A 13,794-nucleotide genomic window follows, 5' to 3' on the forward strand; every position below is an offset into this window, starting at 1 on the left:
AGCAGATCCTTCAGCTGGCTGTGCCCTCCTCACCTCATCCAGCAGGTCCCCGTCCCTTAGGCATACTCCTAACACACCCGGGGGACACGCAGGTGCCCTTGGCTCTGCGCATCCATCAGCGGAGAGGGCTGTGGGAGACAAGAAATCTGATACGAGGCTCTTGCGAGTCTCACGCGGAGGGCAAGGCTGCTCTTTTTCCACCCACACACCACTAACCCTGTTAGCCCAAGGCCTTCCCAGCACAAGTGGCTATGTACAAACTGCCCTGCAGACCAGCAAGGGGTTGAATCCTGCCCTGCTGGACTTGAAGCAAGTCCAGCAAAGAGCCCTATACATCACCTTCACAGCTGTTCTGAGGTTGTATATCTCTGTTCCTTTTTACTGGCCATGGAAGATAAATTTTAAACTGTTTCCCAGTCTAACGAGTGAATGACAAAGTGGGTTACTTGGCCGACTCCTGCTCCTCCTCTACCCTGCCACAGGCCTGCCGAAGAGGTTGTGAGGAGCTGCCATGGTCAGTACTTCTGGCTCAAATCAGCAGTCAGCCAAAGACAAAATAAAGAGAGCAGACCCCCCAGATCCCCACCTTGTGGATGGCCACATGCTCTCACACCACCAGCCTCGCGTTCTGGCACTGACACCACCAAAGCCACACAAGGAGCCCCTTTGCTTGTTGGTTCCTTTCTTCCTCCCCATTTAAAATGGAGGCATGAGTGCACAGACATACCCTAGGGTTGCCTGAAGGACTGGTGTGTTCACTTCAGTGGCTTCTGCTTACATATTACTAATCATGGTAGGTTTCTCCGCCACACACAACAGCCCCACCTTTTCCTGGCTGCAGAGGAAAGGATGCTCTGTGCTACCAAGGCAGCCAGCAGTCCTGTGACGTGCTAAAAGACACATTAAAGGAACCGCAACTTGGGGAGAAGCTCAGCATGAAAGGGAGATCAGAGACACAGGGGATGAGTAGCTCTCACGCCAGCAAGATGCATGTGCTGCACCTCCTTCCTTGTTAGGATATGTTAGATACATAGTTGCTGTTTTTTTGGAAAACAAAACAAAACAAAAGACTGACTGCATTTTAATTAAGCTATGCCTGCTGCTTAAGTCAGTATGATAGTGATTTCTACGAATATAGGCCTCCACTGACATATGAATTACTTCGTTTTTATTTGCTGGAATGCACCAATTAAAATCTCACAGCGGAAGAACTTCCAAGATACAGCTTGGATGCCTCAGTCAAAAACTCTGTGGCTTTGGCAATCTCAGCAATTCATTTTGCCACCGATCACATTTAGTCACAAATTACAGTGTTGAAAGGAGTTAACAGAGCCATAAGCTTCCAGAGAGAATTTTAGAAAAATCAGAGTTTGCTGATATGATAAACATGGCAATTAAAGTTTCCACTCTCATTTTGCAAGACGTGGATCTCTTTCTGACCTGCAGCTCCCCTCGCTTTCAGGTCTTGGATACACGGTGGCCCATGCTATGCTATTCTGGGCAGCAAAGATCCTATGTTTGGAAGCACGTAAATGCCAAGCTCTTGTTGATGTCACCAGAAGTTTATAGGCTAAATGGAGACAAAACATTAAAGTCTCAATTCAGGTAGTCACCTTCCTGACACCAGATACTCATTATATGCCTCATGGTATGTTAAATAATAACACGAATCTCAAATTTTAGAAATGCCAAGATTCTCATGATATTTGACAACTTTTTGAGGTACATAAACTTTATGATTATCTAAATTCCAAATTTTTCTCATGGGGACAAATGCAGAGGTAGTGATTAGTGACAGTAGGAACAGCTCAATTCTTGTTTCACACATAAGCCCCAAAACAAATCACAAACTTGTGCCCCTGCCCAGGTCAGTCATGAGGTCTGATCCAATGGACGTACCAGTGGGGTTCCAACACAACAGAACAAAGGGGAGCTGATATCTGATAGCATCTGGGTTACACCAGTCATGCAGAATATGTGAGACCCAGAGGCTCAATCTCTTCCTGTTGAAGTCACGAACAAAACTCTCCATTGAGTGTGCCCTAAAAGCAAAACTTTCTGATCCTTCTGGTGGGTCTGTCTGAATAACTCCTGATGAAGACATTCCATGATTGTTGAGACATCTGAATATTTATTAGAGGGGACCTCAAAGCAATCTCATCTGCTTCCTGCATCTGATCTAAGAGCTGTTGTCATTCTTTTCTTTTTTTCCAACTGACTGAATGGATATTTAATGAACCCATACAAAGCTGAACAGCTTCGGTGGGACAGAGAGAGCACAACTTGCTCAAAAATAGCGTACAGTCTGGTGGCTTTCAGTACTCTCCTGGGAGATATCGGTTCAAGTTCCTTCAGTGAGATGAGAGGCTTCAGCCTTGGTCTTTCATACCCCAAGGAAGCAATCTGAAATATTAATACATTTTATTAACTGATGTGGCACCGTTGTGAGGAATAGCCAACCTCATTAAAGCACTTAACCTTGGGAGACTGTAACATGAGTGAAAGGAAGCACCGTTTTGCAACAGCTGTCAGGACGCTAACTTTCTCTTCTGTTCCCCGACAGGTAGCTCAGGCGTGCTGGCTTTGATGAATCTCATTTTAAGTGGCATTTCCCAGCTTTACAAGAACTTGGTGCCTTATTCAGGGAAGAGACTTCCAGCAGAAGGCAAAGAGGTGACAAACCAGACGTTACAATTCTGAATCTAAACCTCCGTGGTGGACTGGGCTCCAGTTTTCATGGAGGAACATCATCTACCAAGCAGCCCTCAGGTCACACACCTCCCTCAATTAGGGGCATGATGGAATTCTAAAAAACTCAGGGAAAGAACCTCCATGGACTTCACTAGGATGCTATTTATTTTCTCAGTGCCCCTAATTCCACTGTAGTGTGTAAGCACTCTAGTTTGCTAGGGCTATGTGGCAGTACAGCGCTACATGATAAATGGAGCACAATTTATCTCAGTTCTTGTAAAACCCTACTGAAAAAAAAAAGAAACGGAAACAATTAAATAACTCAAGGGTGTCATAGCTGTCAACCGGGTGAATACCTGCAAAATGCAGCATGCTTACAGAATGAGGTACTAAGCCTTGTCTCACTCAGAAGTGCTGGTCAACAAGAAGAAAACATAAACATACAACAACATGACTTATTTCTTCTCATAGTGGATATCTTTGAATAATTATAACAATGACAACACAGTATTTCACATCCAAGTAAGGCAGAATTGTGATTTCAAATCAACATCACCTTTTAAAGCTCTGGATGTAAGGTGTGTGTAAGATTATACATAAGATAGCACTGGAACAACAACACAACTTAGACACCGAATTCTTAAAACTACAGAACTGAAGCTTAAAGCAATCAGAGATAGCACTACAGAGGTCCCTGGATCACATCAGCTGCATAGTCATAGAGACTGCTAAATGGACCTGCTCCATAGGTGATCCACAGTCTCCAAGCCAAGAGGTACAAGCCTCTGTGGGCTGTACACATCATTGGACTATATAGCAAAGCAGCTTTGAATTTCCAGATAGCCCTGCACTGTGGCATTTTTTTCGGCCCTAAAAGGGAGACTACTATTTAGAGTGTGTGTTATAGGGAATCAAAATCTGAAGCATCTAAAATATCCTACAAGCCATGTTGCAACCCACTAGAATGGTATTTTTACGACGTGAAATGGGAGATATGTGTTGCTGCACTCAGCAATAGCTTGAGAGCATATGGATGTGCAAACTCAGCTGGGAAAGTGTTGGAGGGCTGTGCGGAGCAGAGGGAGCCAGACCTCATGCAGATTCACCCCTGCTTCCTTGCACTCTGCAGGGACTCAGATGGGGCAGTTCCCTGAAATGAACCAGCTCCAAAACCACACCTGGGGTTCGTCTGGGAGGGGACTGATTCACCCCAAAAGAGAATCTACAAGGAACAAACACTTATGCAATCCGGATGAGCAAGTGATGGGACCTGGGAGTGACCGCAGGGAGTTACATTATTTAAGCATGGACATCCCAGTTGACTTCTGTAGGTGTTCAAGCAGAGCTGTAACCAGTGTCCACAGCACTTGGTTCCCTCTGTGACATGCACAGAGCTGAATATCTCAAAATCGGTTTACAAATACCAGCTTGCTGAGCAAAGAGTCACCTAATTGAGAAACCTCTGATAGCAAGGTCAGAGGTTTGTCTTCAACTCTGTCCTGCCTGCAGTTTGGGCTTCCAGCTCAGCACTGCGCAACGGTTCCTCCCACCACTCAAGACCCACAGACTGGATTATCTTTAGGAGATAAGCACCAAAGTCCTTTTTTTTTCAAAAACCATGCAAGAGGTCAGTGCCCTCTTTAAAAGCATATTCATCAAGGTAGCACATCCCTGCCACCAGCCCCCACCCCTCGTGCCCATGTAGGTTAGCTGCTTCAAGGCTTAGGAGTTAAGCACACAGAAGCATCATAATTTTAGGCTCCAGCCCAGGTGATATATAGCCACTAAAAGTCCTTTGTGGATTTCCCATCCAATGCCTTATCTGCAGGGTGCAGTATGCAATTATGTATGGGCTCTGACACAAAAATACTCGCCCAAGATTTCTGATCCTAGAAAGCAGGAGATTGATCAGAGAATGTGGATTCTGAGGAGCAGTCATTGAAATGAAACTCAAAGAGATCAAAGAGATCAAAGCAGCCGACAAGGTGCAGAAAATTAAGCACTGGGGTGAGTTGAAGCAGACAGGAAGAAAAAGATCGAGAGCTGCAAATATGTGTGGATGTGCACGCACACACGAGTGGCTCCTCTGGGCAGTGCTGAGCTTGTGCCCCTGCACAGGCACAACTTTCCCCACATCGCAGCAGACTGAAAAGGAAACGTTGCCTTCGACGCAGGGCTGTCAGACTGTTTTAGTTGTGAAATAAAACTGCCCCAAAGACAGCAAGGCACGGTGCTGAGACACAAGTTTCAGTACCAATAAGAGAACACAAAAAAGTCACATCTACGCCCAGTCCACCTCTTCCTTTTTTGGAGACTCTCATCTTTACACATCCTTAAGTACTGAAGCAGTTTTGCAAAGCTCTTACGTAGCAGGGCCCTCTTTTGTCCAAGAGCAGCTATATCTACATCAGCAAACAGTGCAGCGCAGGAGGAGAGGAACTGTAGAGTGAAACAGGCAATGCTGAAAAATGACATCTACATTAAACACATTTTGGAGGTTTACTCAACCAACCTCAGTCCAATCCTGTGCGGGAGCACATCTAGCTTAGCTGAAGGCGAGAGGAACATGTATGTGTTGTTTGAAACCACTCTGACATGAAAAACAAAGTGTGTTTGCGGGGGGGCGTTTGGGAGATTCACTTCAAAGGCACACCCTTGACGTGCAAAAAGGTCCCCATTCATTTGCCTGTCACCTGAAGCAGCACTGAGGCTGCATCCCTGCCTCACCGTCCCAGGCTGAGCACCATGAGCATACCCCCAGCCCCAAAGGGGTTTCTATATTTGCAGAATCTGTTATCATAATCTGATGGAAACGGCACTCTTCGGGTCTGTGGGCAGTGCCCAGCACATCAGCAGCACCGTATTTGTTCCCTGATTTGCTGCTGTTTAGTGAACCCTCAAAACAGCAGTGTGCAGTTGGGTTTATAAATTACAAGATAACAAACAAAGGGAATAAATGAGACAAAATTAAAGACATTACTCCTGCTCCCATAAATTATCTCCGTAGCCTGTTTTAATAGCGTGGATTTACCAATGCATGTTAAAATAGTAAGAATACCCACCTAGTAGACTAACTAGGTATTAATGAAAAAGCAGAATATTGTTTTGTGTTCTCCGAAACACAGAAAGAAAAAATATTCCCACCGGTTCCGATAATGCCTTTCCAGGGGGAAAGAAACATAATCTCCTATATTGAAAGAGCGAGCGATCTCTTGGAGTCGGGAAGAAAAGAAATTAATAAAACTAATTACACGCTCATGGAGGAATGAATCTAAGGCGCTAAGTCGGCCCGGGAGAGCTGGGCTCTTTGATTTTGTTCCCTTTCCAACTTCCCCGTTCCTGCCCCAAGGAGGCACCTCCCGGCGCATCCCCCGGGGGCGCAGCGTGCCCATTCCCACGGCGCCGCTTTTTGGGGTTTTCCACCTCCCCCCCAGCGCCGTCCCGGGCAAACTCCGGCTCCCAGTCCGGCTCCCAGTTTGGCTCCCCCCCCCTTGCAAACTGGAAGGTTGGGTCGCTTCGTGGCACCGCTCCCTTAAAGGGGCCGGGTGTGCGCGTGAGTTTGGGGGCGAGCGTGTTGCACACGCACCCGCAGCCCAACAGCAGCCTCCGCTCGCGCATCAGCCTCGGCGGGGAGCGAAGCGCTCGGCATGTAGGAGAGAGGAAAAGGAAAAAAAAAAAAAAAAGAAAGAAAGAAAGAAAAAAAAAAAGGAAAAAAAAAAGGAAGAAAAAAAAAGGAAGAAAAAAAAAAAAGGTGCGGGGAGGAGGATAAAAAGGAGGGGGGAGGGGAGAGGGAAAATAAAAAAAAAAAAAAGAGCTGCCTCTTTAAATGCTGGGGGCTGAGTCCGCAGCCGGAGCCAGCCTCCCTGCCTTTAGCCGTGCCTCTCCGGCGCTTGTTGCACAGCCCCGGGTGCCGGCAGCGCGGCGCTGGGGCGCTGCTGCTGCTGCTGGGGGGGGGGTGGGTGGTCCGGGAGGGGTCCCGGAGGGGGGCCATGATCCTGCCGAGCTCCGCGCCCACCCCCAGCTCGCCCTAGAGCCGCTGCCGGCGCCGCGCAGCCTTCCCCGGAGGGTAAGTTTGGAGGCTCCCGGCGGGAAGGGAGGCTGGAGGAGGGGGGGGGCTGAAACCTGGGGGGTGAACTCCGCCGTCCCCATCCCGGACTTGTGTTTTCCTCCCCCGTTGTGCCCGCAGCCCGGTGTTTGCAGCCTTCTTCCTCCCCCCCGCCCTAACAGGTGGCTCGGTGCCTGCCCGCTCCCCCGGCGCCTTCCTCTTCCTCGCCGCCGGCTAACAGGTGGCGGTGCTGCCTCCTCTCCTGCCCGGGCAGGTGAGGGGAAACCGCGGCCAGCGCCTTCATCCCCCTCCCCGAGGGGTCTTGCAGGGGCTGTACTGCAATGGGGAGAGGTGGTGGTGGGTGGGGGACGTGCCCTAATACCCCCCCGCTGACCCTCTGGATGCTCAGCCCCCTTCACGGCCCCGCTGTGTGTCTGTCGTTGCAGTGGGCATGGGGAACCAGGTGGAGAAGCTGACCCACCTGAACTACAAGGAAGTTCCCACGGCTGACCCAGCGGGTGTGGACAGGGACGAAGGGCCCAGGATCGGGGTCTCGTACATCTTTTCGAATGACGACGATGAGCTGGAGCAGCAGCAGGAGTCAGGGCACGACCTGGGGGGGGAGCACCCAGCCCTGCAGCCCTACGATCCCCAGCTGCACGAGGTGGAGTGCTCGGTCTATTATCGGGATGAGTGTATCTACCAGAAGAGCTTTTCTGAGGAGGACATCCTGCCGGAGGAGGGTGATGAAGGAGGCCGGGGACACCTGAGCACCTACACACCGGAGAACCTGCTGAACAGATGCAAGCCGGGCGACCTGGTGGAGTTTGTGTGCCAGGCCCAGTACCCGCACTGGGTGGTCTACGTTGGGGATTTCCAAGTCGTGCACCTGCACAGGCTGGAGGTGGTGAACAGCTTCCTCACCGATGCCAGCCAGGGCAGACGGGGCCGCATCGCCAACCAGCTGTACCGCTACAAGCCCCTCAGCCCGGCCGCGGTGGTGCGCAACGCCCTGGAGCAGGTGGGCTGCAAGGACCGGGACCTGAGCTGGAGAAACTCTGAGTGTTTCGCTGCCTGGTGCCGCTACGGCAAGAGGGAGTTTAAAATCGGCGGGGAGCTGCGCATAGGCAAGCAGCCCTACCGCTTGCAGATCCGCCTGGGCGACAAGCGCAGCCACACACTGGAGTTTCAGAGCCTGGAGGATCTGATTATGGAGAAGAGGAGAAACGACCAGATTGGCAGGGCTGCTGTGATCCAGGAGCTCTCCAGCCACCTGCAGGCCGCGGAGGAGGAAGACGAAGAGGAAGATGAAGACCATCACCACCATCCAGGTGCTCGGACTGCTGTGGAGTAGCAGCCTCAGCACCACCATGCTGCTTTAGGCTGGGTGATGGGGATTAAAACTGAAGGCTGCGAAATTGAGCTGTTATAAGCCCTTTGGGCCGCTTCAGTGCAGCTTCGTTCCAATCACATGTGAAAGGAAGGGGGAAAGCTGATTAAGTGTCTGTGCTTTAGTGCTTAACTCCTTCAGTGCTCGATGGTAAAACCACTGACTTACTTGTAGAGGATAAAACTCAGGGCAATCCTACCCTTCTGTACTCCCACCTCTTTCCCTTCCTTTGTGTTAGCCTTTTTCTCACCCATCTGCCAGAAGGCGTAACCCTGCAGGATGCTAAATGCCTTTGACATCTACTTATCAGCAGAAGTTGCAAGTATTTCTTACTATTAAGGAGCCAGCAACTTCCAGGACATGGCCATGTAGCTGAGTGCATGTTTAGTTGGCAGCTGAGAAGTGTGAGGATGTTGTTTCCCTTCTCTGCCCCTGTTCCTCTTTGGTTTTGGCTGCTGTTGGTCTTGCAACATGTTATTTGCTTGCTCGGTGCAAGGCTTCATGGATTGCTAGCCAGTCCCCCAGAAGGTGTAAGGGAGAAATCACTGACTAATGAAATGGCTTTGATGTTCCTGGTGCCTTCTTAATTAATAGGAACTTGCAGGTGGTCTGAGGGAAGCTCCTCACTAGCTATCAGCATGTGATTTCTGTCGAGGACAGAGGAGGTTTGTTTATTTATGGCTGGTCCTGGAAAGGAGGAAGTTTGCAGCCCTTATTATGGAGGCTGTGCATTGGTGCGTGCTGGGACTCCTGGAGGCAGGTACTGAGCTACGCCAGAGCTTGTTACTGGCTGCCTGGCTTCCCCAAAAGCAAATGGCAGAGCTCCCGATGACATCTGTGGTACACCTCAGGCAGTAGAAGCAGGTTGTTTGCATGCACTAGCATGTCCCAAGAGAGGGGCCTCTTGACGGGGTGCCCCTGGCTGTGAGGATGTCACAGGTTCTGCACCAAACCCAGCTGTGATGGGAGGGAGCACAAGATGGAAGTCACTGCAGGCAGGGGGGTTAGGGTGTTCCTTTCCCTTTCTTACCACAAAGCAATTTCCCCTTCATTAGGGACTTTGTTTTCTCTTTTTTTTGCTAATTTTTACGGTATGCAGCTGAGCTATAGCATTGGAAGAGAGGATGTGCCTCCAGAGTCATTGTGCAGGTCCCTCGTTAAGAGGAGGGGACGGGGGAGTGTGATGCTGCCTGCCCTGAATGCCCCCTGAACTTTGTTTTCAGCTGTTGAACTGGCCTCCTGCATGGGCAGCACTGTCAGGTCTTTGTCCTGGGATCTGAAGTGTGTGAGCAAACGCTGATTTGGAGGCAGCTTATAACACAAAATTCATTCCCCTTAAAAACACAATAGCAAAGAGGTGAACTTGAAGATAAGCTTGAGTTCATTTAAATAACAGCAATTAAGTGCGATGTAAACTTGAAGTGTAGTTACTACCGTCTTCCCTGTGGTTGTTTATAGTTATACCACAAATAGCAAAGTACTCCATGTCCTTTCCACCCTCCTGGGAGCAAAGTTTGTTGACTTAAAAATAAGTAGATACCGGCTTTTGATTAGTTGGGACTCTGTGAAGCCACTTTGACAATGTAGCCCAAACAGATCTGTGTTGTGCTTCCTACCTAAGACACACAAGCTAGGAAAAAAAGCAACGAGAGACCATTTCATCCTTGCTTCAGGTGGAAAAAGCAACTCTTAGGGTTATGCAAATACACAATATTCTCTTTCCTTAATGACTCTGTTCTCATCTTGGGCTGTGAAATGCCCAAATCCAAAGGAGAATTTAACAGCAAGCTCCCTTAGAATGCTATAGCTCAGGTGTCTGCACTAGTGAGGTTTTTTCTTCAACACACAGTTGAGTTATACCCATGTTAGTGTGGCTGTCAAGCAGGTGTGCAACCTTGCTTTAAAAGCATAGTAACTGCCCCTATCTACCTGCAATAGGGTTAATATGTGGATGTCTGCACATTGGTTTTATACAGCTACTGAACTGCTGAAAGGATCACTGTATTAGTCTGAAAGAATGAAGGAGAGTCTGTACTGACTGCTATGAGACAGCTGAGGTTATCTAGACCATAAGTAAACGTCTGGCTGTTGTTTCTTTCGTACTGGAACCTTGTACATAACAAAGTTTATTTCACTGTGTAATATATGTATGTAAAATAATATTTTCTTACAAATATTTTTGAAAGTTTAAAAAAAAAAATCCATCATAACCTTGCATTTGAAAGTAAGTTGTTATGCACATTATTTTCCAGTCCTCTGAATGGGTTTATTTTTCATTAGTGATCTAAAGTATATTCTAGGTCATAAAGTATAGAAACTGCTATAAATGTCAAATATTATGTATCTACAGGGTACTAAACAGTAAACTAGTTGTGAAAATATTTTTCCCTTGTGTCTGAAACATCAGAACTATGACACATAGCCATTTCTCTCCTTCTGAGATATCCTGCACAGTCTGGCTTTGTTTTTCTGGTGTTTCCTTTCCTTTTTTTCCTTTGTTTAATAATTAAAAAAAAAAAAAAAGGACCAAATCTGCTTGAGAATGGAGAGCAAAGCTTCTTTGACCAACTGAAATCATGTCTTGTGCTGATCTTGGTGCTTCCCTGTACCGGTCATGCCTCTGGGGATAAATTCCCATAAGGGCCTTAGCAAAGAATCCCAGAGCTTGCACAGCCTTGTTAGGATGGAGAGCTGCAAGGCTTGCAGTCAGCTGTGTTCTAAAACCTTATCCACTCCTCCAGCACCTGCAACTCAGGTGTTCAGCACTTAAATATTCCAAACAGCAACATTTTAAACTTCAAGTTATGGTTAGGAATTTATTCTGCCTTCTGCAATTCTGTTATCTGGAAAGTGTTTGCTTGCTTTTTTTAAAGGCAAAGCAAACAACTTGGGGAGGTGGGGAGGGAGCTGGATTTTTTTTCCTCACATCCTCTGAAAGTGGGCTACCTCCTTACAGGGATTTCTTATTCCAACAGATAAAGATGCAGGCATTGAATCTTTAACAGGTGGGTCTCTTTTCCCCACCTGTTGATTAGGCAGTGTTACTTAATAGGTGCTACTAAACAGCACTGCAAACATTTCTAAGCAGTCTGGTTTTTAAAGCCATGGACCCATAATGAGCTGGATGTGAGAACTGGAATTGCTGTAGAAGCGCATCACAATGCTTATCTTCTTGTTTTTATTTGGCTTTATTCAGTTACTGTCTGCAGACTAGACTGCGATTTCTAGAGCTTGATTTTAAAGAAAAAAAATCTCTTGGGAAAACAGACTTTTTTGTGTATGTGTATACTTCAGTACTTTTCTGTAGATCAAAAAAAAAAAGAGGGAAAAAGAATAGATAAAAGTGCTCTTCTCTGCAGCTCGTTCTTTAAGGTAGAGAAATTCAGGTGTGATCCTTCTGTAGAACTTCTGGTTCAGCAAAGCCATAAGCCTATACCGAAGTTCAAAATTGAGCCACTTGAAAATCAGCAAAACTATTCATATGCTTGAAGTTAAGTGTATATTTACATTTCTTTCTGAGTAAGGGGCTGGAATTTTGATCTGAAGTCTCTGCTGGAAGCACAGAGGACCTGGCATTGCCAAATCACCGGGGAGAATAAGTAGTGCTCCAAAGGTTGCTTCTCAAAGGGCCTCTTGTCCAAACAAAGCTTGTGGAATCCAGCCCAAACTTTGGCCTCAGTCTCCCCCTGGAAATCTAGGAGCAGCACTGATGCAGTGAGGGGTGAAAGATGCATTTTATACAGCAGTTATACACGAAGCTGATGATCGTGCTGCAGATTCCTTTCTGGTGTCTTTGTCTTGTCATGCTTGAACTTTCCCTTGTGTTTTTAATGCTTAAAGTTAATATAATTTGTTTTAAAAGCTCTTTGATTGTGCAAACACTTAAGCATCTGTATGAATTTACCCATTTGGGTATATGTACTGCTACAGACAGGATGACTGCTGTGAATACCATTATGCACATGTTAAGGCTGGCAAGAGTAAGCCCCAGATGTGTAAACGTAGCTCCAGCTTAGGAAATGTAGATGAGCAGTCTTATTTCCCCAGAGTATTCGTATGTTTGATGCAAATAATGTCTTGGAAAAGGCTTTATAGTAAAACCTACAATTATCCCTTGATTGAGTAATTTTAAAAACACAATTTAGACATTCACCTTCCATGGCAGTGAACACAGATATAAACTGAAGACTATTTCAAGTTTCCCTGATACTATGTGAATGCAAAGTATTGATTACAACACCAGAGCTCAGCTGGCCAACGCAGTAGACAGTTGCAAGGTAGGCAGGGGAATTAAAAACAAAAGCTACTTCAAAAACTATATTTTCTTACTAGGAAAAGTATGTTCTTCAGACTAAGGACCCTAGACTATGGAAGTAAAATTTCAATTATTTTGTATTAATGAAACCCCAAGCACGCTTGTTACATTTTGTTCTTTTAAGTTTGATATTCCACTCCAAGTACTAAAGTATATTAATCACATATTACCTATTTCAGATTTTGAACATAACAGTGGTTTTCTTTTTCCTTCTTTCTTCCTTTGGGTCTCACCAAAGGGTGGGTGAAGCTTGTCGTTGAGTAATTTGCCACCTCTGCTTTTCTGTCAATTAACCACGCCAACCATAATTCTAACAGCCATGTAAGAACAAATATTTTTTGAAAGCGAATTTTAATTTTATACAACAAATCAGAGATGAGCAACTAAGTAAAGGTAGAAAGTACATCGTTTTCAACAGCAGTTTCTATTTGTAAGAAACCCACTGTTATTTATGTGTTAGCTTGGCTACTCTTATAAATTAATGTGCAGTGATAAGGCCAGGTGTATTGTATAATGGGCTTAGATTTTCCAGATCATACTTTTCTTTTTCTTTCGTAACTGTGGATAAGAAGAAATCAGGGTAGCTTCAAACATCAGTGGTTTAGATGGTTCTTTTGCATTATTATTGAATTAGAAACTTTCTTTAAATACACACCTAAATTTCCTGATATTGTAAAAATTCATCCACAATAGCCAGTGTAATCACAAAATATGATTTTTTCTCCATGAGCGTTTTCTGTAAGCTGTCTTTTGTCTGTAAATGTTGAATTGTTAGTGCAAATATCTCTTCTTTTCCTGAGAAAGAAGTACAGATCATTGATTGTACCGTTTCCTTCAAAATGAAGGGCATTGCATAGTAACTAAAAAGAAATAAAAGATTTATAGTATCTTTTACACTCTTTCTTTTCCTTTTTTTTTTTTTTTAATGTTGTGTTTTTTCCCTATCTTGTTTGGAAAACTGTAGTGATTTCTCTCATGATGGATACATCAGGCACAAAACAATCAATGTTTTCACTGGCTTCACATGTCAGATCAAAATCTAACTCCTCAGTTGTGTTGTTGCCCAAAGAAAGACAAAAAATAATCTCCGTACAAGGCCAGACCATCAGCTGCTTAATAGGCAATATCTGTATCAAATCTGATGAGGATCTGGCCCATAATTTAATTTTGAAAGTGGAAAATGAATTCAGCAGAAGATCATATAGTATTAGTTGGCACCCAGGCCTGTCTTGTCTGCCAGCAACTGCTAAAGGAACAGATGTAGTGTCTGTGAGAGGGAGAAATGAGAGAACATCAGAACTCACGGGGAGTTTTTGGTGATCTGTAAAACTGTTCTGTTTGTGTGATGTTTTA

At 45.9% G+C, this 13,794-nt stretch overlaps 1 protein-coding gene across 1 annotated transcript; it reads left to right on the forward strand.

The window, feature by feature from the left end:
* Positions 1-6,541: 6,541 nt before the first annotated feature.
* LRATD2 (LRAT domain containing 2) lies at positions 6,542-13,335 on the forward strand. Its single transcript, XM_083827093.1, has 2 exons — positions 6,542-6,757; positions 7,183-13,335. The coding sequence occupies exon 2, from the start codon at positions 7,188-7,190 to the stop codon at positions 8,088-8,090; it is 903 nt and encodes a 300-aa protein (XP_083683219.1). The 5' UTR covers positions 6,542-6,757; positions 7,183-7,187; the 3' UTR covers positions 8,091-13,335.
* The last annotated feature ends 459 nt before the right edge of the window (positions 13,336-13,794 follow it).

Source organism: Anser anser, assembly GCF_964211835.1.
Source record: "Anser anser genome assembly, chromosome: 2".
Taxonomy (NCBI): domain Eukaryota; kingdom Metazoa; phylum Chordata; class Aves; order Anseriformes; family Anatidae; genus Anser; species Anser anser.

Bases quoted from the DNA above. Each gene is read 5' to 3' on its own strand.
- LRATD2 (XM_083827093.1), top strand. From the start codon at position 7,188: ATGGGGAACCAGGTGGAGAAGCTGACCCACCTGAACTACAAGGAAGTT.